This window comes from Camarhynchus parvulus, chromosome 13 (genome assembly GCF_901933205.1).
Source record: "Camarhynchus parvulus chromosome 13, STF_HiC, whole genome shotgun sequence".
Taxonomy (NCBI): Eukaryota; Metazoa; Chordata; class Aves; order Passeriformes; family Thraupidae; genus Camarhynchus; species Camarhynchus parvulus.
In genome coordinates this window covers 11318322-11340028 of record NC_044583.1, presented here as the reverse complement: position 1 = coordinate 11340028, position 21707 = coordinate 11318322, and the positions used below count along the sequence as shown (strand labels likewise).

General features: G+C 47.8%; 1 protein-coding gene across 4 annotated transcripts; it reads left to right on the top strand.

Annotated features, from left to right (window-relative positions):
- Window positions 1-6381: 6381 nt before the first annotated feature.
- On the top strand, window positions 6382-12441 carry LOC115908674 (leukotriene C4 synthase-like). 4 transcript variants are annotated; one of them, XM_030957447.1, is made up of 7 exons: window positions 6480-6513; window positions 6687-6854; window positions 9255-9423; window positions 10228-10327; window positions 11320-11390; window positions 11632-11713; window positions 12170-12441. In XM_030957447.1, the coding sequence occupies exons 3-7, from the start codon at window positions 9366-9368 to the stop codon at window positions 12294-12296; spliced, it is 438 nt and encodes a 145-aa protein (XP_030813307.1). In that variant the 5' UTR covers window positions 6480-6513; window positions 6687-6854; window positions 9255-9365; the 3' UTR covers window positions 12297-12441. The 4 variants fall into 4 exon arrangements, with proteins under 4 accessions (XP_030813306.1, XP_030813307.1, XP_030813309.1 ...); XM_030957446.1 differs by having other exon boundaries at window positions 6382-6854; XM_030957449.1 differs by lacking the exons at window positions 6480-6513; window positions 6687-6854 and adding an exon at window positions 8399-8513.
- The last annotated feature ends 9266 nt before the right edge of the window (window positions 12442-21707 follow it).

Below are 21707 nucleotides of genomic sequence, written 5' to 3'. Positions count from 1 at the left end.
TCCCTGCTATGGAGCATCATCTGCTGGTGGATGGCCCCCATGGAAAACTGAGACAACCTATTAAATTGTAATCAAGAGCCCTGTAAGTTAGAGAGCTCTGTAATGTGCAGGAGGGACTTGCTTCTGAGAAACAATTTCCCCAAGGAAAACCTCTTCCCAGTAACAGCTCCTTCCCCATCATGTACGAGATGTACAGAGGAGCAAGTGCCCACAGGGAGGGTCACGGTCATGGCCCAGCTGCTCTGTGGCCGCGGTGGCTGCAACCAGCCAGCAAGGATTTCACTGTACCCCTAATAACCACTGGGTTGGGGCTGCAGGGCAGAGGGACTTTGCATGTTTAGCTCCCTCTTCAAAAACAACGTAGGGCGGGGTCCACGTCTGTGCTCACCGCAGGAGAGTTTCAGCAGATGAGTGGGCAAGGCCAAGTCTGATGCATACCTATTTTCCAAAGAAAATCTTAAGAAAATTGCTTTCTTTCTACACTGTAGTCCCTGCGCTTTCCTAAGGACAGCGAAGGGGGCTGGATTAGGGAAGTGTAACAAGGCAGGTTACAGTCAGCAGAGGGAGAAGCTCCTTCCGCGGTCTCTCCCTGGAGCAGGTCCTGCGAACACCAGCTGCTCCCAACCGCAGCTCCCCGCTGCCTTCTGGTGGCAAAAATGCATTATGGATCTCTCTCCGGGCCCGGCATTCTCCTCCCAAGCCGGCGCCAGGGCACTTGCGCAGGGCGTGCGGTTTGGGGCCCGTCTCACGCCCTTCCGGGCCTCGCCTGCTCTCCCGTCCCTGCAGAGCCGTACTGAAGTTCCGCCTCTTTCTGCAGAAAAAGGCTCCATTCTGTGCCAGGAAGGAAGGGGATAAACAAACCCTGTGTTTTGAAGGCTCCAACTCTGCCTCCAGAAATGAGACGTGTCTCCAACGCTTCTCTCCCGCACAGGAGCTCCAAGATCCTGGCAGCCCTTTGTCAACATCCCCAAAAAGTGCAGGCACCTCCGAGGCTTCGGATGCCCAGGGTTAGCTGGGCAGAAATGGTGAACGGATTTCCATTCCTGGTTGCTGGGAGCAAACCAGCCAGCAGTGAAGGGCTTATAGGATTTGCTGCTGCTTGTATTTGTGATAGACATCTCCTAGGAAAGGATTAGCTGCGGGGTCCGGAGGAGGTCCCGCGCCTGCCTGGCCCCCGAAGCCCAGCAGGAACAAAGAGTGTGCTGAGGACTCTGCCACTGCCGGAGTGCCCGGCTGCGCTGTGCCCGGGGGCAGCAGTGAGTCGGCACAGATGCGGCAGCACGATGAAGAGAGGGACCACGGCAAGCCCCTGCTGCCAGCCCACTGCATGGGGCTGTGTGTGGTGATGTGACTTTGGAGGGTCCAACCTGGTGTTCCTCTGTGTTTTCTTGCATTGCTGTGCCTGTAAAACCAAAATAATATTACAGTGAGGTGTGCATTCCCTCCCTTGGTTACGGAGGAAAATTTACTATCACTTGTTGTCAGTCTGAACTCTTGTCCAAAAAGTGTCTAGAAACAGGCAAAAAGTATGCACTATGGAGATGTACTCGAGGTTTCTTTTATGGGAGTGTCTATGTTTTTATTGATCTCACCCAGGAGGCCCTTGAAGTGTAGGGGTGAATCTGAGACACAGCCTGTGGTGTGCTTATTATCTTTGTAGACAATTGAAAACCCTTTGGGTGGGAAGCTAAGGCTGTCCACATCATCAGCAATCACCCTGAGAACCCTGCAGTCCTACCCTGCACCACAGGGCTCTGCTTTGGAGCTGCTTGTTCATGACAAAGTAGAGACAAGGACCCTGATGTCTGTATTAACACCAAACGTTTCTGCCCATTCTGACTCATTCCAAGGCAATAGCAGAGCCTGTCCTGCAGGCTCACCCACCGAGCCTGAGCCTTTTTTAAAAGCAGATTTAGGCAAGTGCATGTCTACAAAAGAAGACCACAAGTGGGAATCTGGGATCCACAGGATTTTCTTCACGTTCAGAGTAAGGAGAGTGACAGCATAGCCCTAAGGGTGTGATGTTCTTGCTGTTCTTTTCTGTCCTGATCTTGGCTTCACCCCAGTCTTCAGTGCAGCTCACTGGAAAGCTGGAGATCGTTAAAACCCCTGAGACATGGCCATTCTAACAGTTTCCAGGGAAAATGGTGAGTCAGAGGTTATGAAGCAGCACTGTGGCTGTGTGCAAGTGCAACTAGCGATGCAGTATTCTCTGCAGAGTTAGGAAGTGCAGAAATCCAAGGGAATGCAGAGGTGAGGATTTATTTCAGAACTGGCTGCCTATTAAAGCAAGCAGAAGTTGGGGATGAGAGTCTTTCTTTGCTACTTAGATAGGGAAATGAAGGTGGTCTAGTCAGTCACAGAAAATGCTTGGCACGAGAGGGAAAGGAATGGTTAAGGTTACACAAGTGAAACATGTCAACCTTTGCTTTCATTTTCAAGTCAAATAGCTCAGAATTAGATCTTATCACTCAAGACTTGAATTAATCATGGGGCAAGTATTTTAACTGAAAGAAATAGATCAATTATAAAGGCAAGCTGCACCAAGCTCAATGGAAACTCAAAAGAACGAGGAGAAATGAAGAGAGACATCTGATTAAGATTAATAAAAATATCATCTGCGCCTTAGGGAATGTTGGTATTCTCAAACACAAATTCCAAAGTCAAGAATATGGTGCTTTAGTTTTCCATCAAGACACTGGGCTGGGTAAGAGCTTGAATTCTTTCAGAGTGAGCTAAGTCCCCCAAGATGAAGAGGCTGAGCCACCCCCTCATTTGACTTTGTAGAAACTGTGGATTATAACTATGGGTTGCATATTAAATAAGTTCATTATTTTGATTTTACATTTCCAGTTAATTTCTTTCATTGATTCTATGTCTCCCCCATTAGACTCTCCTTTTTGCAAGTGCATATATGTAGAACTGGAATCAGTCACTGACTTTGTAGAAGCTCAACATTCTTGTCATTATTTTAGGTTATTTTAATCTAAGATTTTGTCTTGGAAATGGGTATATTTTTAATGTGTCCATCAACTCAGTGACAAGGGCCTTTCCTTTTGTTCTGCTGGACAATCCCCATCCAAGGTAAAAGCTGTCTGAGCTGTGAGCTTTCTGCAGTCCTAGACAGGCTTTTGTTAGAGGATGTTTTCTGATGCCTTTTTACCAGGCAGCAAAAAGAATCAGACATCCTTCTCCCTTTGTAAATATAAAGATGTAAATAAGGCAAACTCAAAAATCCCCAAATTAAATTTGTTTCTAATTGTTTAGTAATTTTTTTTAACTGATTACAAGCCAGGGTCTGCTTTTGAGCTCTTCATATATTTGTTGTATATATATATATACACATATATATATATAACAAAAATCTATATGTAATAAAAATATACATAATAAAAAACCTACCTGCATAAGTCTGGTTAAGAAACCCTGTGATAAGGATGAAGAAGATCACTGGTATGATAAATGATAAATTCTGAAGTTGTTGATCATTTGAGGACTTTAGGAGTGATTTTAACAAATTTTCACAGGAGTAAAAGAAGTGTTCTGCAGATAGTAGCTGACTGTGTTAATCTATTGTAAATATTGAACCTTTGGAAATTATAGGTGGAGATTTTTCTGTTTGCTTTAGTAATAACTTAAACACTGGTCCCTGATAAGTGCTGTACCAACAGACTGGATTCGTTTTGGATCTCAGCAAGTGCTGAACAAAAGCACTGAATTGTGATGTAAAACAGCGAATACCAACATTTACAGCAGGGCTTTCAAATAGCACAGCCCAGGCTCCTGTGTGCTGTGCTGAACCTGCTTTGCCTCCCCAGGCCCTGGATAAAGGCTGCTCCAATCCTGCAGCCTGGGAGGCAGGGAATGGATGCTGTCCATGGCTATGCAGACTGAAGCTGGCATAGCCAGGAGGCATCACGCATTGACTTGGCACTGAGAATTCTCCTAACAGGCCACCATCAGGACATGTCAAGTTAGGCAGCATCCCAGTCCTGTGCAGTATGGAGCAGATAGGTGGATGTGGCAGAAAGGCCACAAGAAATGATGGCCAGTAATTAAAAACCCGCCTCTCCCACGCTCCCATCTTGCTCCCATGAGTTGCTGCTGTCTCCCTGGTCTTGAGCCAGAAGGAGATGTGGAGGCTGGCTCTGTTTAATTTCTGCTTTGGAGATGGGAGAAGAAACAGAGCCTGTTTGTGTTCCTCTGTGCTCAGTGCTATGTGACCCAGGCAGCCTCTTCACTCTGCTTCCGGTGCATTTGCAGCCGGCCAGCTGCAGCAGGGTGTGTGCGCCCCTCACTGGGGGTGTCTCACCCCCTACCTGGGCTCCATTCCCTGCCCAGAACATCACTTGGGGCATCTTCTGGGGTCATGAGGGTGAAATGAGTTCAAAGAACACTCCAAACAATGGTCTGCTCTCATCCACAGAGTTTGCTTTTGATTCATTCTGAAGATATATTTCAAAAATTTTTGACACTGCTGACATCAGTGGAGCTCTACGGAAACATCTGTCAGTTTCCTGCCCTAGGTGCCTTCTGCTCTTGCACAAGTTTGTCCATGGGCCTCTGTGTTCAGCAGACACTCTGTAGTCTCACCCTGTCTGGCTGGGCTGTGCCCCAGGGTTATGGGCAGGATGACATAGGGCAGGACACTCAGCAGGACTCAGGTTTGGGCACAAGTCCTGCAGCACTAAGCAAGGAGAGAAGAGCATCTCCAGTGAGGACCTATGGCAGACCTCCCCCCAAACCATCTCCTTTCCCTCAACCCCGTGTGGGACAGAACTTTGGTGTGAAAAGTCACCATAAGGCAGAGGAACCAGTGCCTTCCTGATTGCCCCATCCCTGAAGATATGACTTTGCACAGCAACACCTCCCCACTTCAGCTTAATTCCCTGACTTTCCCTGTTTCTTACAAGCCAAGGGTCTCTTCTTTGCAGAAGACCTATTAGGAATTCCAGCCTTTCCCCTGGAAAATGTCTCCTTAGAGCTGTCCTCACTCTGCCCCTCTCCAATGCCTTGCCTAGCTTTCTCTCATAACCAGCTAGGGCCAGCCAGCATCTGGGTGTGCTGGTCTAAACAAGATAAAAATGCTGAACAGCTCTATTTCTTCACCTCTGTAATTTAGGAAAAGCAAAGCTGCACTTCATGACCACTCTTCAGCCTTTGATGTATTCTGATGTACCCTGTATACTTGCAATTTTTTCCCCACATCATTATAGGATAATACTAAGTGTATGTTAACATTAGAGCTTCCAAAGATGTTTGAAAGGCTTGTTTGTCCCTCTGTAAAAGGAAATCCTCCCCCTCCCTGACATATGCACTTATCACTCCAGAGATTTATTCTTCAAGCCAGCCACTTTCTGGCATTGTTCCTTTTTGTTTATTAGCTATTCCTGACTTTCTGGTGAACAGGAGGTAGGAAAATTGGCAAAACACACGGAAAAGGCTTTCCTTGTGTGACAATAACAAAAGACAAGGCAGGGCAAGAGAGACATTTAATTAATACTTTTAACAGTTGTTGATCATAAATGAAGGTGTATAATTTATTTGCATGTACCAGTGCCTTCAGATCATGAATTAAGGGGAGAGTTTTGGCATTGCTTTTATACTGATGTGCCCTCCAGTCAGACTTAATGTGCATATGGATAAAGCTCACTAAAGTCCATTAGAAGAATGCTTTAAAAAAATTCTCCAAACTATCCCTAAATAAATGAGTATAAATATTCATTTGTGTGGTTTTCCAAAGACTCAGCTTTCCATCTTGCTTTCTAGAAAATTACTTTTTATGTTTTCCCTGTTTGATCTCTAAAGTGAAGCCCTTCACCTTTACTGAGATGAGAAGTGCTGTCAATAGGTGCTTGGCCGTGGTCCTGCTCCATGCAGAAGCATTCAAGCAGCCCAGAGATTGGTTTGGCCCCTAGAGATCTTGCGATAACTAAATATTTGTGAACATTTATGTGACTCTTTGATCTTCCATAGATATATAAATGCCAGGAATAGGGTCTGAAATTGGTCCGGCTGAACAGGCTAAGGCACATCTCCAATATACACTGAGTTTGCACTCCAAGAGATGAGTTTTATATAATGCCAATCTGGATGTTGCTGGCAAAACTAACCACCTGCTCTTTTACTTTGTGAAAGGAGGACCCTCTGGATAGATGCTCATTTTAGGAAGACATTGGTAATTCTTGTCATGCAAAGTTCTTATGTTTTTTTCAAAATGCAGAACCCAGAACACATTTCAATGTGCTCAAGAGATCTGATCCAGCTTATGCCTTGCTCTGAGTCCTGTTGGGAATCACAGAGCAGAAATTGTCTGCAGCTGTCCCCACATCCTGGGGACACGTGGCCAGTTTTGCCTCCATAACGGGTAAAAGACTGAATTCTTTTTTCTCTTGCTGTATTTTTAGCATGTCCTTCCTTCCACAGATGGAAAATGCAAGAATTCCAGGAAAATCTCAACACATGTCAGTCTGAGTTTCAGAGAAGCCTCCATGGGAATGGGAGGTCAGGAGGGTGCGTCGCCAGCCCCACCACCCCACCCTGAGCAATTGTACTTGAACAGACTGAGTTGCTCGGGGCTGAGCTCTCTTTCTTTCTCTCGAACTAGAAAAATTCTTTCTTTGTGAGAAAAAATTCTTTTGCATGAACTCTTCCCTCTTTTTTCTTTGTGGTTGTTACAAAGACAGTAACTGTTCTCACAAGCAGTCCCACAGTCATGGGTTTGGATGTACATAGTGGCTGCAAAAGGATTCAGAAGGAAAGGAAGCACAAGTACGACCTGCATTAGAAAATATTTCCATATTTGTGCAATAGGATTGGAAGAACAAGTCACCTCCATGCTTCAAAGCTGAAAGGTAAGTTGCTCATCTGCAAAATGCTCTCCCTTCCACTGACAGAAAGTCTTGAGCTGTGGTACACTCCTGAAATTTCCAGGGGATGTTACTGCATGTAACAGTGCTGGATTCAGCACTGCTGGCTTCTCCTTGCCCCGCTGCCCCGGGCAAGTAATAGGTGCTGTAAGCCCTATGGATGCTTAAAAACTCCTCCAAGGCATTGTGTTGATCATTTTTGTTCCGAAGATTGTTTTTAATCCCTATTGGTGTTGCAGTCCAGCTAAGAGTGCATCCCTACAGTGAAAATTAGGAGGCAGAAAGGATTATTGGCTGCAGGAAGAGGTGGCAAAAGCAACCATGGGCACAGAGAAATACCTGCAGTGCTGACTCAGTGGGAGGTGTGAGGACTTTGGTCTGTGCCCTCTGACTGGGGCCACATCCACTCAGCATACCCTGGAGTGCAGAGCCAGGGAGTGGGAGAGGGGTGCAGCATTTCAGTAGCTCCTGCTCAGCAAATCCACTCTGAGGTGCACCTGGGGCTGCAGGACTTGTCTTTGCCTAGAAGGGAACTCGGCTGTGTCACCTTGGAGGATGAGGTATCACAATATGCTGTGGTCCATGGGTGCAGAGGCTGTCACCCATGACAAGTCTGTCACCCAGGGGCATTTGGTGCTGGGACTGGGGTACTTGTGCCTGTTCCTTGTAAGCACTGAGGGAGAATGGAAAATAAAGTGAGTTCTGATGGTGACAAACAGGGACAAAAAAAGGTTGTGCACTTCAGAAGTTTAAAAACAGCTTGAAAAATTATGCTTATGGAGGAGGGAGGAGGAGGGGGGGAGACATCTGTGCTTGTTTATTCATTCATATTTCTGTTGGCCTTTATTATATTTAGATCATGCTAGATGATGACAGAAAATGATGCTAGAAGTATTTTGTGTTTAGTGATGATCTGGAGAGCAGGAATGCTCTGTGGCAGCCAGTGCAGCTTGTCGTGGCCCAGATTCCATTGCACACATTTGACACTGTTGATACAGCTCACAGTGCACTGTCATCTGATGGAGGTGTAAGCTCAAATCCTTCCTGCTCGGTTGTTTTCTTTATTTTCTGTCACTAGCAGGCTGTTATCAGACAGGAGCAAAGGGAAATCAAACATCATTAAGCACTGCAAGACCTCTGCCCTTCTTGAGGTGACACAGTGGAGTTCTTAATTTCTTTGACAACTAAATAGACACAATGTTCCTCATATTTCTAAACAGTCACTGCAATGAAAAAGGTTCAATTCTGAAATAAAGGAATTAGTCTTAGAGCTGAGGTTTGAAAAACAATGGGGTGTGTATTTGATATTTGGGAAAGCTGGGACATTTTTATAGCCATTTTGGGTGCCTTTATAGCTTATAGAGAGGCAGAAAACCAGAACCAGCATATTGCTTCTTAGAAAGCCTATCAAAGACATCAGGTGTACTATGTAATTTCTGTAAACTGCTTTAATATAACTTTCTATAACAGTGGTGTTCAACGATCACTTTGTCTTAACCTGCTTTCCTTTTACCCTGGTCTGATGGGAGAATTCACTGGATGAAGAGAAAGGAAGGAAACAAAGCTGGTGGTCCCAGCAGCTTCTGTCTGTGCCAGCTGTTGTGCTGTTAGATGGGAACTAGACAAATGGGTCTCATCTGACAGGTGAAAATGTAATTTTCTTTTTGCTATGTCCTGATGAATTCTGCAGGTTTTTCCCCACAAAGAGCTCACTCTGGTGTTTATGGTGAGAATTGATTGCACTGAGGTTATCAGAAGCCTTAAATGCACATCTCCCTTTCTGGGATGAGGGCTGCCTCTGAAACCCCCTTGGTGTCTGACAATCATTCTGCAGGACCCATCCCCAGATAAAATATCAGTGTGCAGGACAGCTCTAGAGACCTTTTATACTTTATCACATCCTCTCTTACCCTCTCAGAGTGTTTTTCATGGAGGGTCTCAGTGTTGTGGCCATAAGTCATTCTCTGTGCCCAACACAGGCTAACCAGAGCCTAGGTAGGATTATGTACACAGGGATATGTACCTTGGAATGCTGCCTGTGCTCTGGTGTTACACAACAGCCCAAGCAGAGCTTTGGTTTCTCCTGCAATATCAGCAGAGGGGATGTGCCCTGGCCTAAAGAAGATGCCCTGGGGGAGTGGATTAGTGGGCTGTAGACTTTTGTCCATCCATTCAGCTCCAGTTCCCTTATCTCTCACATTTGTCAACCTACTGGCTTTTCCACTTCCTCTTAACGTTCCTGGAAAAGGGTGGGGCAGGAAAGGAAATACTCCATTAAACCTGTCTCCACTGATTTCCATTTCCATAGCATGTATGATAACGGGCAGGTGCCAGGCTACTCTGAGTGTCAATACCACAGACTAAATCTTTGCTTTGTTCAATTAGAACAAACCTAGGCTAGATACCATTGCAAACTGCCACATCAGCAAGGACTGAACCTGGCCAGAGGAACTTCTGACCAAGAAATAAGATTTTCTAGGTTCTGGAGAAGTCAGTATGTTGGATCAGATTCATTGGCTGGCTGCCGTGACAGTCCTGGGAGTCCTGGAGCAAGGTAGGGACCATTGGATATGTGTGCTCAAGTACTAGCTGGATCAACCTACTGTAACTCCACTGATTTTCTTTTGCTTTCATATTTAATGTCTCCTGTTGCACTAGCACCTCACTGCTTTTCAGGCAGGGAACTAATATCTTGTTTGGGTTCTGGAGAGCATTCAACCAAATGAGTGCAGGAGAAGCCCTTTCTCTGAACTGACCTACCCCCTCCATTCAGAATTTTTTTGGTAGATCTTTCCCTCTGCAAACATGTAGAATTTCCTTCTTTGGGCTTAAAGCAGCTCCTGAAGTGCATGTAGATGTGAGCATACAAAGAGCTCTGCTGCATGAAAAGGTGGAAGTATGGGCTGTGGTGGGCCACATGGAACATCTCCCAGCCACAGGTCCACATTGCATGCCAATTTAATTCAGTATCTGGTTGGCTTTTCCGTGGCATCAGTTCCATCCCTACACAGATATCAGAATTTAGAAGAGGAAAAAAATTAAAATAATAAAAAAGCCTTGAAATTGTCGGTAATAAAGTGCATCTGACCAGTGTAATAATTTTACCATCTGCTGATTATACAAGAAAGCAGATAACACTAGTAGTACACGACTTGCTTCATTATAGCTCTGGGTCATTCCTTTTCCTTATCTAAAAGGTACCTGAGATTTTATTCTAACTTTCTCTGCTGTGTGGAGGTGTGGGGCTAGGAGGAGACTGCAGATCTTTTTCCCCAGCCTCTGGCCATCTCCTGACTCCACCATGCCCAGCCATAGGACTGACCACTGCTCACTGCTACTTTTCTCTCTTTTACTGCAGCCTACTTCTTCCTCCAGGTGATCTATGCTAGGAGGTTGTTTGGCATTTCACCTCCAAAGATCTCAGGCCCTCCTGAATTTGAAAGGATCTTTCGAGCACAGTAAGAAACTCCTCTTACTTGATGTTTGTCAGATCTCACGTAATGGCACTGCCTTTCCCCTGCTTTGCTATTCTTTTCCTGGAACTGTAATTAAGCAATTACCTCCCTTGAGGTTAACCAATGTGTTGAAGAGTCAACATCAGAATTGGGTTGGCTCTTGAGTCCTAAACCAGCCACTGCTGATAGAAACCACACAGGAATCTCTGCTGTACAGTGAAGGACTCCTAAAGACATAACCCTTGGTGCCTGAGACTTAGATTGGTTTTATCCAAACCTCAGGCAGCTTTAGCCCTGCTCTGAATCTCACTCACTGGGAAGGACAAGTTCCCAGAGAGATCTCAGCCGGTGCTGGGATGAGGATAACCCAGCATCTCTGCTGTGACTTCTGTGCTAGGGCTGCAGTGGGGAGGGAGGAGCTTTCATATTGTTGTAGCTGACCACTGGAAAAAAAGCAACTGAGTAGCTTGAGCTGGATCCCCTCAGCCATCCCCTTCTTTGCTCCTTCACAAGCCTAGACTCAGTTTCATCCAGCATCTTTTGGTGCTACTGTGCCTTTGGGAGGATAGGGCATGGCATACAAACAATCCCAAGAGTTATGTGCTCCCTTCAACTCCTGCACAAAGCCCAGGCTGCTCTGGCCTTGTGTACTTGAGAGACAGACCTTCCCTACAGCCTGGAGCTTTGGGGCATGGACAGCAGGGTTTGAGCTGCAGCACTTGGGAAGCAGCAGTGGGAGTGGTTCATGGAGCCTTTCTGTGCACAGTCTGACCTGAGAATCTTTTACTTAATTTCTTGTAACCTGGAGACCCTGTTCTTTCCATTGTTTAATTTCTGTGAATAAATCTGGGATGGGAACTGGAGTCTGGAGGCTTTTTATGACAACATTAGTTCTAAAAAGCAAAAGCCTCCAGTGTCTGGAAACTGCTAGGGGAAGCAAAAGAGGAAGACCTTCCTTCCTTTCCCTAGTTTATGACCTTTCTCTTTCCTGCCAGGGTGAACTCCTCTGAGTATTTTCCCATCTTCCTGGCACTTCTGTGGCAGGCTGGACTCTTCTTCCATCAAGGTGAGAATATCCCGTTATCCCATTTTCTGGTTTGTCACTGGGTCTGTTCCCCTGCGTGCTGCCTCAGTCCTCAGGTCCTGCTCAACTTCTGAACAACAAATTAAGCAATAATTTTGTCTCTGATGGGAGGGTAGAGCCAGACAACACAGAGTCTCTATTCCTTCACTATGGGCTACCTCCTTGGTTCCAAGTAGTTCTGAAGAGCCTTTGGAGATGTCACTATGATCTCTCCTAAACACAGGTCTGGCTGCAGTCTTGGGTCTGCTCTATCTCTACGCCCGCTACTGCTACTTTATGGGATACAAGGCATCATCCTCAGAAAGGTAAACACACTCACACACACTCTTGCATGCTCTTACACAGAGTTACGCCTTCTTGCACACTCTTACACACTCCCACAGTTACATACACACACACACACACACACTCACACATAGCAGCCCTCAGGGGACTACACAGTAACCCTTGGGGGTTGTTTTTGGAAACATAATGTGCTTTGGTAAAGCTCAAGATTCTTGGGTGCTCTGGGGCTCCAGCATGACTCAGCCGTGTCTCCAAGGCATGATGTGAACATGGACACAGGGTTGGGGCAGCAACATAGATACTGGGCAAGGCTGGGGCTGCCCCAAGCCCTTTTGGGTGTGGAGGAACCAGGGCAAGGGACCCCACGCAGGGGGCAGGGGACAGCCAGGGACTGCCTTTTCACCCACCTCTGCAGGGAGGAAGGGGCTGTTCCCAGGTGGGAAGCTCAGTGTCAGCAGCTGCCTCTCTCCCACCAGACTCGCCCCGATATACTTCAGCGCTGGAGTTCTCTGGATTCTCATTGCAGTGTCAGCCCTGGGCATCCTGCATTTCTTCCTCTCTCACTATGTGGGGCTGAACGTCCTCCAGTTTCTCACAGCATGACCCACTCCTCTGTGCTTCACCACTGTAGCCACATTTCTCCTCACAGAGAAAAGCAAGGCACGACTTCTCAAGAATATTTCTGGGTTTCACATTCTCTGACCCTCAGAGAAAGGAAAAACAATTCTTATCTCATTTGCTGTGCCTGTGTTTGTGCAAAAGTAGAATGCAATATGGAGACTGTTTACCCAAAGTGATGGTGTTTGTTTCCTTGGCCTATCAGGGCCAATGTCTGTGTGTGTGTGTCGAGACTGTCAGCTGACAGTCACAAGATGCTGCAATTGTGTGCAGTTGAGCGCTTGGCGGATTCAGTTTAGATGTAATGTAACATAGTGTAATATAGTATAATAAAGTAATTAATTAGCCTTCTGATAAGATGGAGTCCTCCTCATCATTCCTCCCTTCATTGGGGCTTTCTCTGCGAATACTATACACCACTGTCCTCATCTTCGAGTCCTGCTCCCTCCGGCCTGCCTTAACAGACTGGCTGCAACTCTACAGCCCTCAATGAGAAATCCACCCTCACCCGAGCTTTTAACATCTCCTTCCTCACTGTTCAGCACTGGCAGGAGCTGCTGAGCTGTTTAGGAGATATTTTTCCCCCATGGCACTTGGTGTGCCAAGTGCTCCACATCTGGTGGCTCCATCGTGTCTGATGCAGAAACAACCCCAAACGAGGGCATATAAAAGCAAACTCTTCTCAGTCTGAGTTTCCCAGTGAGTTGCCAAAGGGAAGTGCCATGTGTTCGCCATTATCCAGTGGCTCTGCCCTCAGCCCAGGCACAGAACACGGATTCATGCCAGTTTTCCAAGGTCCACACCTAAGAAAGGCATTTGTTTGGAACCAGATGAGGGCTGAGACATAACAAAAGAGGTGAAGGATAAACTGGAGTAGCCACCAACATGTTGTGCAAAAGTCTGTTGGTGCCCTCATGCTGGTTGTCAGCCACTGCTGTAAATCAGACTGAGCAAACTCACCACCACTGCTGCGTGTGCCACTTTGAACTTGGCCCAGTGACAACAGGCACAAATAAAAGGTCACTGAACTTGCTGTGCTGGGTGTCTCTTTGTGGGTCTGCAGCTACCAGAGAACAGAAACATGAGTGAGTGCAAGGTGGCTGCCTTTGTTTCCCTGACATGCAATCCAACAAAGCCTGCCATGTCTGTGTGCCCTGGGAGGAGAGCTCTGAGGAGGGAGAACCTGATCTTTGGAGATGTTGAGCTCATGGATTGGGTACTGAGCCACTCAGCACCAAAAAGAAAAGTGGTTTACCCAATGCTCAGGTCCCTCCTGCATCAGGAGGGGTTGGATTTTCATGAGTCCAGTATGCACAATACTGATCCTTTTGGCCACTGGTGCCTTCATGTCAGTGCCACAGGAAATGCCAGCAGTGCTCCGTGTGTCATCATGGAGGAATTCACAGCAAACCCAGAGAGTGAAAATAATTGCATGAGCATGATGCCAGTCCAACCACATTGTAAAGCCCACTGCTCTCCCCTCCTTTTCCCAGCAGAAGGCATATCTGGACTGTAAGAACAAAAGGCAGGGGCTTTTTGGAGGAAATGATTAATTTTTCACATTGTTTCTTTTCCTTCCATGCATTTTAAATTGGCTTCTCCAGCAAAGCATCCAGTTGATTTCCCTTTCAGGCTCTCCTCCCTTCGAGTCATGCTGCTGCATTGAAACTGGCAAATGCTGCAGGGTAAGGCTTAAAGCCAAACAAAAATAACTGTACAACACTTGTCTCTGCAAAGTTTTCAGCACAGCAGGGCCCCATCATCACCAAAATCCTCAGGTGTCACAGCAAGATAAACAATAACTTTTTCTCCTGGCATCTTTGGTGACACATTTCAGAAAAGTCTGAGCACAGTTTAACCCTGGCTGTGCCTTAGCATGGTCAGGGAGGAATAGATTTCACAGTGAGATTTCACTTAGCCTTTGCATTAACAGGTCCTACCATCTCCTGAAGATGTTCCCCAGTCCTCACCTTTTTACCAATATAACCAGTCACCTCCCAGAGAGTTAATGCAGAAGGATCAGCCCCAGCTGCTGGTGTAGGTCCTGACTCAACATCAAAACTCTGCTTTCTGGGGTTAGTCCAAGTGGGTGCTCCTTGGTTCTGTAGACACAATCTCTGTCTTTTATCCTACATCCAGGTTTCTAAACCCGCTGTATCAACCTGCGCTGCCCACCTCAGCCCCGCCTGTGTCCTCTGTGTGTGTGACAGGGCCGCAGGATGACTCAGAGGAGGGAAATTAATGATTCAGCAGTGAGATTGTAGCCGGCTTCTCCCCTTGGATGCACAGAAGACCATTAAAATCCTGGCACGGTGCAGTCTGGCTCTGGCCTTGGTGGCTGCCAGGCCTGTCACCAGTTCTGCCACAGAAAATCTGACAGGCACATCATCAGTCCTTCAAACCACTGTCAGAGGGGCCATTTCAGGTGCCCCGAGCAGAAGGGAAGCTGCTCCCCTCCACCAGGCTCCTGTCATTGTTCTGCTGCTTCATCAGTCAAAGAAAACCACTTTACACCGATCGATGGTTCAAACAGTCAATGATTTTGGGATTTACTCAATTCGCGATGCTGCTGCCCAGCCCGTTGCGCTGGTGCTGTATGGCACCACTGTGCCCGCCTGATCCTGCTGCAGAAGTGCTGAGGGCCCGCTGGGCTGGCACAGGGTGTGCTGGGGGGCTGCAGCTCCACCCCGGGTCACCGTCCATCCCTCAGGTGTGAAACCCACCCCGTGAGCGCCAGTTTAAAGGTGATCCAGCCGCCAGCGGCATTGCTGAGCTCCCGTGGGCTCCGGTCCAGCGCTGAGAGGGAGGGAAGGAGGGTCCCACCGCTGCCCCCGCCACGGGGGCCAGGCCCAGGCCGTCAGCCCCGCTCCCGTCGGGATTCGTGTCCCCGTTCCTCACGGGATTTGTGCCCGCTCCGCCCGCCCCGGCCCCGCCGCTTCTCCCCGGCGTCGGGAGAGGGCGCTGGCGGCCCGCGGCTGAGCGAGGGCGGGCCCGGGGGCGGCAGGGCCCGGGGGAGCCGAGGGCAGTGACCACCGACGGCCCCGGGCCCGCCGCCTGTGCCCCAGCACCGCAGGCTGCGCCCCGAGAGGTGCCCGGGGCAGCGCTCACCGGGCAGCCGGCACAGCCACGGCCTCTGGCACTCATCCACGGATCCGCCTGCTGCCAGTTTGATCCGTGCTGGGCCAGGCTCTGGCTTTAAGGTATCGGGTAGGGCAGTCCTGGGGCCTCGCAGGAATCTCCTGAGGACGCTCACGACAGACATAAAGCAAAGCGCTCTGCGGACTCCAGGGCTCCTTCCTCCCTCCTCCCCTTACGGCTGCCAGTTCATGGCCAGCAACGGGGAGAAAAAACGTTTCGTGTGCTGTGTTTGGAAGCAAATCCACTCTGATAATGCCACAGGCTCCCAGGATAAGCAGGCAGCCGGATGGGCGGCCAGCAGAGAGCAAAGGAAACCCGCAGAACCACCGAGAACTTTTTTATCACAAGAGGTACAGAGGCCGAACTTGTAAACAAGGCTCTGTTCCCGGCGGGGCGGGTTCCACGCGAGCGACGGTGGAAGTGCGGAGCCCTGTCCCCGGACAGAGCCGCTGCCACCCGCCACAGGCACCGCCGGAACGCAGGTGCTGCCCCCTCCGCGTTCCCACCGCCGCGTTCCCAGGATCCCAGCCAGGTTCCTGGTAGGCTTTGGGATCAAGGTGCAGAAGTTTGTAGCTTATTATCTTGGAAACTTCAAGGACACCCACGTGTACTTCCCTATCCGCGACGCGCTGGCCCGTGCCGGATTCGGTCTAATGCGAGAAGCGGCGGCTTTACAAGCGGCCACCAGACTGAATTATTGTGTTCTGTCATGAGGAAGAACAGCGCCGGTGCCCCCAAGCCCACGGAAGAGCGCCCCAGTCCCTCCAGAGCACGGCTTGGTGGGACGGATGGAGAACACCCTTGAATTTCCCCGGAAAGCAGGGCTGCTAACTTTCTTCGGGGAGCTGTTTGGGAGGGAAAGTCCCGTGGGGCCGGGAAAGGAGGGTGCAGCTGGTGGCCCCGGCTTTGTGGCACTGGCATGTTAAGCAGGTTTCCATAGCACCAGCATCCATAACACGGGGGCGAGGGAAGGGAGAGAAGTAGGTCAGACAATACCCAGACGTGTCTATCTGTGGCTCAGCCTGATCCAGGAAAGGGGTGAAACGGAGAAGAATGGGAGAAGGAAAGAAAAAAAAAAAAGAAGAAGAAAGTATCCACAGTCTGAGCAATGCATTTCTTGCCTTCAGAAAAATAAGGACCTTTTAAAGCCACCTTTGTGTATCAGCGCTGAGCAACCGAGACTAGCACCCACCTCCTGCCCATCTGACAACAGGCTACAAGGGAATTCAAATGCTAATTTGGAGCCAGACTTCTCAATGGGCCTTTCTTTCTGCAGCAGCACCAGGATCAGAGGTCTGGGGAGCCAGCCGGCAGGAGCTGTGAGGATGCAGTTTCCGGAACAGGACTGTGGGACTCTTCCCTTTCCCCTCACCGTTCCTCACCGTCACGTTGTTACCCCATGTCTTAGTTTTACTTGTTTACATGCAAATTACTTCAAGGGCAAGGAAAAAGAAAGGCGGGCACATGCAGTTGTGTGAGGGAAATGCCCCCGCTAGTGACCCATTTTATATGCTGTGTCTGCAGAGGCCTCACTGTCATTGTCACAGCATTTTGGGGGTTGCCTGCTTTGCAGTACGGTCGTTTTGAGCTATGTGTCCATCAATGCCAAAAGTAGGAAGAACGGTATGGGCAGTGAGATCCAGAGCCCTTTTGATCCCAGCAAACATATGGACACACAGATCTGTTGGGTGTCCAACAGAGCAAGGTCAGGGGAAGGAGTGCTTTGCTCAGGGAGAATTGGAGAGTGTGAGTGCAAGAGCACAACCCTCAGTGGAGAGGCTGAGACGGACTGGGGTGAAGAGCGTGACTGTGGCTGACCTGTGTCATACCTGCGGTTGGAGAACACCGTGCTTGGCTTGAACATCACCCCCCGCCCCCCCGCCACCATCATGGAGTAGATGCAGCAGTGGATGCAGGCACAGGGTGTTTCAGACAGGCCAGTGAGAGCAGGCCCCTCACCTGCAGGCAAGTTCTTGCTTTACATTAACCACAGGCCACAACCCAGTGCAGTAAAAACCGTTCTTGCACTTGATAGTGCAGTAAAGTCTAAGCAAAGCCAAAGCTATCTGCAACTCTGTCTGTTAGCAGGTTGGGAGGCCAGGAAAATCCACACTCTAAAGTTATAATTTGCCTTATTCTCATCAGTTTTCTACCTCTCAGCAATTACCACTTGTAAGAGAGCTCCAAGAATTCACCTTTCCCCACATAAGGACAGAGCCACAGTATATGTAAGATGGACAGGGCTTAGCATGGCCCTTTGTAAACGCCCTCCCTGCAAAGGAAAACTGACCACCTGCTGTGGAACTTTAGGGAAGAGCATGCCCAGCTCCAGCCTCCAGTGATGCTGTGCCAGACTCTGTGTTCAGGGACTAAAGGTAAAAGTTATGTAGGAAGAGCTAAAGGGTCAGCACTCAGGAGGACTCACAGAGCACTTCTGGAGTGAGAGAATGAAAGAAGATCTGTGCCTGAGCACGTGCATCAGCCGCGTTGCTTTGATGTGGCACTGGTTCACAAGAGAAAGGTGGGTGACCCCAAATTACTAAGGCAACATTGCCTGCCAGGGCTTAAAGTCAGGGATCATCATTCCAGTGAGGTCAAAGCCAGTGAGCTGCTGTGGTCTCTGCTTCTGAGCCTGCAATGGGCAAGTGGCTAAAATAGGCTGCATTTCATGAATGCAGTTGGCCAGGATAACAAGAGCTCAGGACTGTCTGCCCTGATACAGTACCACAGCACACTCTCCCAACATTGGACTGAGTCACCCCTCTGTCCAGTATCTACAGCTTCACAGCTCGTTCTCCATTTGGGAGGGTGTGAAGAAATGCAGACCTTGGAGGTATGTGAATGGCCACTTTCCACCTCTCTCCTGGCAGCACACGGATGAAGTGCCAAGGTGCTGCGAACGTTCTGCCTGAGTGAAGAAACCTTTCCCGGGAGCAGCCTGATGAGCTCAGCACGGCGCTGCTCAGCCAGATGGCTCCTGGACCAGAGCTGACTCACGCCCACAGAGCTCAGGCAGCAGAACTGGCAGATAGCTGCAGCACACTGTGGGAGACACCTCACCCCGGCTGGCCCTGCACTCACAGTGGGGCAGCTCCAGCGGTAAATCCAAGTGTTCTGCCCACTGCTATCATTCTAATGCTGCAAAATTTAAATGGTTCCACTGACAAACAGAGAAGAACCAGGCTGGTGAACTTTTCTGAGCCCTGAAAGGGTGCAGACACTGAGGGAGCAGAACTCTTCACTCTCACAGTGCCAAAGGATGGTGAGCACAAGCTGTGAAGCTGAGGGCACAAAGGGAAGGGTGATAGCTTCTAAAAGTGCAGCAGAGGCCCCAGAGAGAACAAGGAATTGGGTATCTGCTTTCCACTAAAACAGTGTTTATAAACCTCCCCAGCTGTTTTCCAGCTTGGCTTCTTAGTGAATTACAGCTTAGGAAAGCTGGGAAACGAGCTACATCCAATCCATGCTGCAGACCACCATTTTCAGAAAAATGAATAAAGGTAAAAAACAAAGGTGGAAAGGAAGAAAGGTGAAGTGTAGCCAAAAATCCTCTTAAATTGTCCAAATCAGACATGGGAGGGAGACTGCACTGGCAAAGCTGTGAACTGGCAGCATTAGTGGGTGATGAATGTGGCCATGTTATCTAATATGGCAGAATACACATCATGCATTTTTAATAGCATTGTTTTGCTTCTATTTATCACAGTGTCACAGCTAGAGGCTGTTTCCAAAGGCACGGGGAATACAGAAAGATTATGATTGGATGGTAGGGCTTTTGACTGGAGGTCGCACACACAGAGAAACATACAAAGCATCAGTAGTAGAAGACTTCCATGTATTCCCTGTTTTCAGAGTCCACATGAAAAACAAGCCAGCTGCAGCACTGTTTACTGAGAATAAATCAGGTTTGCAGATTAACCATAAGATCCTGAATTATAGGTGCTTATATGCAAACATAAGGCACATGCAACACACGTAGCTGAGACATGAAAAATGGACTCTGTGATGGCAGCAGCAGAAGAAATGGGTAACAGCTAAGGAGGAAAGGGAAGGCATATACAGTGATGATGGACTGAGTTCTCTCATCTCTTCAGAGCAGGTATTTAAGTTCTGATAAATTCTCCCTGTAATGGCAAATACTAATCCATGAAAGAATCATTGGCAATTATTTTTTGCATTGCAACAAAATCTCCAAAACCAACTCAGAAATGAGCATCTCCTCCACTCCCAGACACACACAGTGTCTCCATATGTTTGGATGATTATGAAACCCTCAAAGCAGAGCTGCAGATTTTCTTCATTATTTTCTTGCCCTGGGAAGAAGTGCAAGCAAGATAACAAAGAGAGACTGGTATAAAACAGAAAATGCTTGAGCAGGTAGCAGGTTTCAAAAGCTTTACTTCGGTCCAGCTTAACACTCCACATGTGTACTCAGCTTTATGCATCTCTCAGCAGGCTGGACTGGGGCTCCTCTCCATCAACCTGTAGGGAATTTGGGATGTTGCACAGGGGCTGTGACTATCTGGCAGATTTCTACTCTGGAGGCCACGTTGATGCCTCAGGTTTTAGCTTGTATATTTTTCAGATTCTGTGCTGCTTTAGTGTGTAGTTCTGAGCTTCATATTAGGGCACAGTAAGCTCTCTTCACAGAGTAGGTAGACAAAACAATTCCTTCTGTAGCTGGGGACCAAGGACAAATGATCCAACTCTCAGGCCCAAAAGCATAAACAACAGTGCACTGGAGAGAGAAAAACAAGAAGGATGGGACTTCATAAGCTAAAGATATAATTGGACAATTAATTCCAATATGCTAATGGACCAGAACTTATAAAAGTGTGAGAGCCTATGACTGGTCACCCATTTTGTGAGCATTTTGGGATCACCTTGGGTGGGCTCTTGTACTGCCCAAGGTGTATCCATTGCAGCCTTCTAATAAACACCTATGTTATTCTTTAACTCTCTCTAGTCTCTCTTCTAGGTCAGCCTTCACAAAGCATCAACCTCCTTGCCCATTTCCTACCTGATGCACTAAAACACCCAGCAGGCTGAGCTCAGTTCGGATTACAGCCCTCACTGCCCCAGCTGACTCAAATGGGGCAAAAACTTCTGGGAATGCAAAAGGGAAAATGAGAGGAGCTCCTCTCCCCTGCTGTCTGAGCAGCAGGTGTGTCTTTCCCCATCACAGGAATGAAACAGTGAACTTCTGAAGTAGAACAAAGCCCTTTCAGGAAAAACCATGTACCCAGAGCTGCAGCATGAGCTGTGACAGACACACTGGGGTTCAACTGGATCTGTTGGAGGGGAAGGTGCAGGTGTCAGTCTCACACCATAAAACAAAAGCCAGGTAAACATGATGCCGGACTCCTAGAAGAAATGCTGGAAGGAAGAAACTGTACCAATGTTTTCAGGAAGATTTTTATCTCCTGTCTCCCTCTGTGCTAGTGCTCACACACCATGAGACCACCCCCATGTAGAAAAGCACTTAACCAGCCAAGGCCTCTGAGGAAAAGGGCTGCCCTGTTAGCAGTAATTCCATTTGAATTGTTAATTATTTTTGTCTTTCAAACCAGCATATACATTGGCTAATCAAAACTCTTCTGATAACTGTTTATGTCTTTGCTTGCCCCTGCTGCTCACAGTCACATTCTTCCCTTGGAAGTGGCTGTACCAAACTTACTGTGGGTTATGGCTGAGTTTTTTGCCTAAGATTAGTAGCAGATACATATTTGCAGAAAGAAGTCATATGACCTTTCTTCTAACACTGGAAGGATACATAGAACTTCTGGTCAGTGTGAACACAGGATGATTTTAATTTCCTAAGAGACCTCTAAAGATAGGTCTTACATCAGAATCCTGTTTAACTAAATAAACATAAGATCAAGAAAATATTAGGCAAATCAGGATTAATTTCTCACTGTAAATTAGATAGCAAAAGAACAGCCATTACAGCTCTCTTTAAAGCCATTTAATCACGTGGATCATGATGCATAAACAACAGAAAACACATTTTCTGTCCTTTTTCAAATGCAGTAATGGGGACTAAAAATACCAATCAGGACTAATAAAATGACACACAGTAAACGTACCTCAGTGTATGAACATTAATACACACTATAAAAAGCCAAAAATTATCATTATCTCACTGCTAGAAACACAAAGGCCTCAACGGGGATTAGCAAAGGGATTTGCTTTACACTAACACTCGGCCAGAAACAAAGCTTGGAGTCGGCACCACACCTTCACAGTCCTAAGGTCACC

What these genes read in the sequence shown, in the direction of transcription:
- LOC115908674 (XM_030957446.1), top strand. Translation starts at nt 9,366, where the DNA reads ATGTTGGATCAGATTCATTGGCTGGCTGCCGTGACAGTCCTGGGAGTC. An exon ending in CCTGGGAGTCCTGGAGCAAG is followed by an intron (nt 9,424 to 10,227) that starts GTAGGGACCATT and finishes CTTTTACTGCAG; the next exon opens with CCTACTTCTTCCTCCAGGTG. An exon ending in AAGGCATCATCCTCAGAAAG is followed by an intron (nt 11,714 to 12,169) that starts GTAAACACACTC and finishes CTCTCCCACCAG; the next exon opens with ACTCGCCCCGATATACTTCA.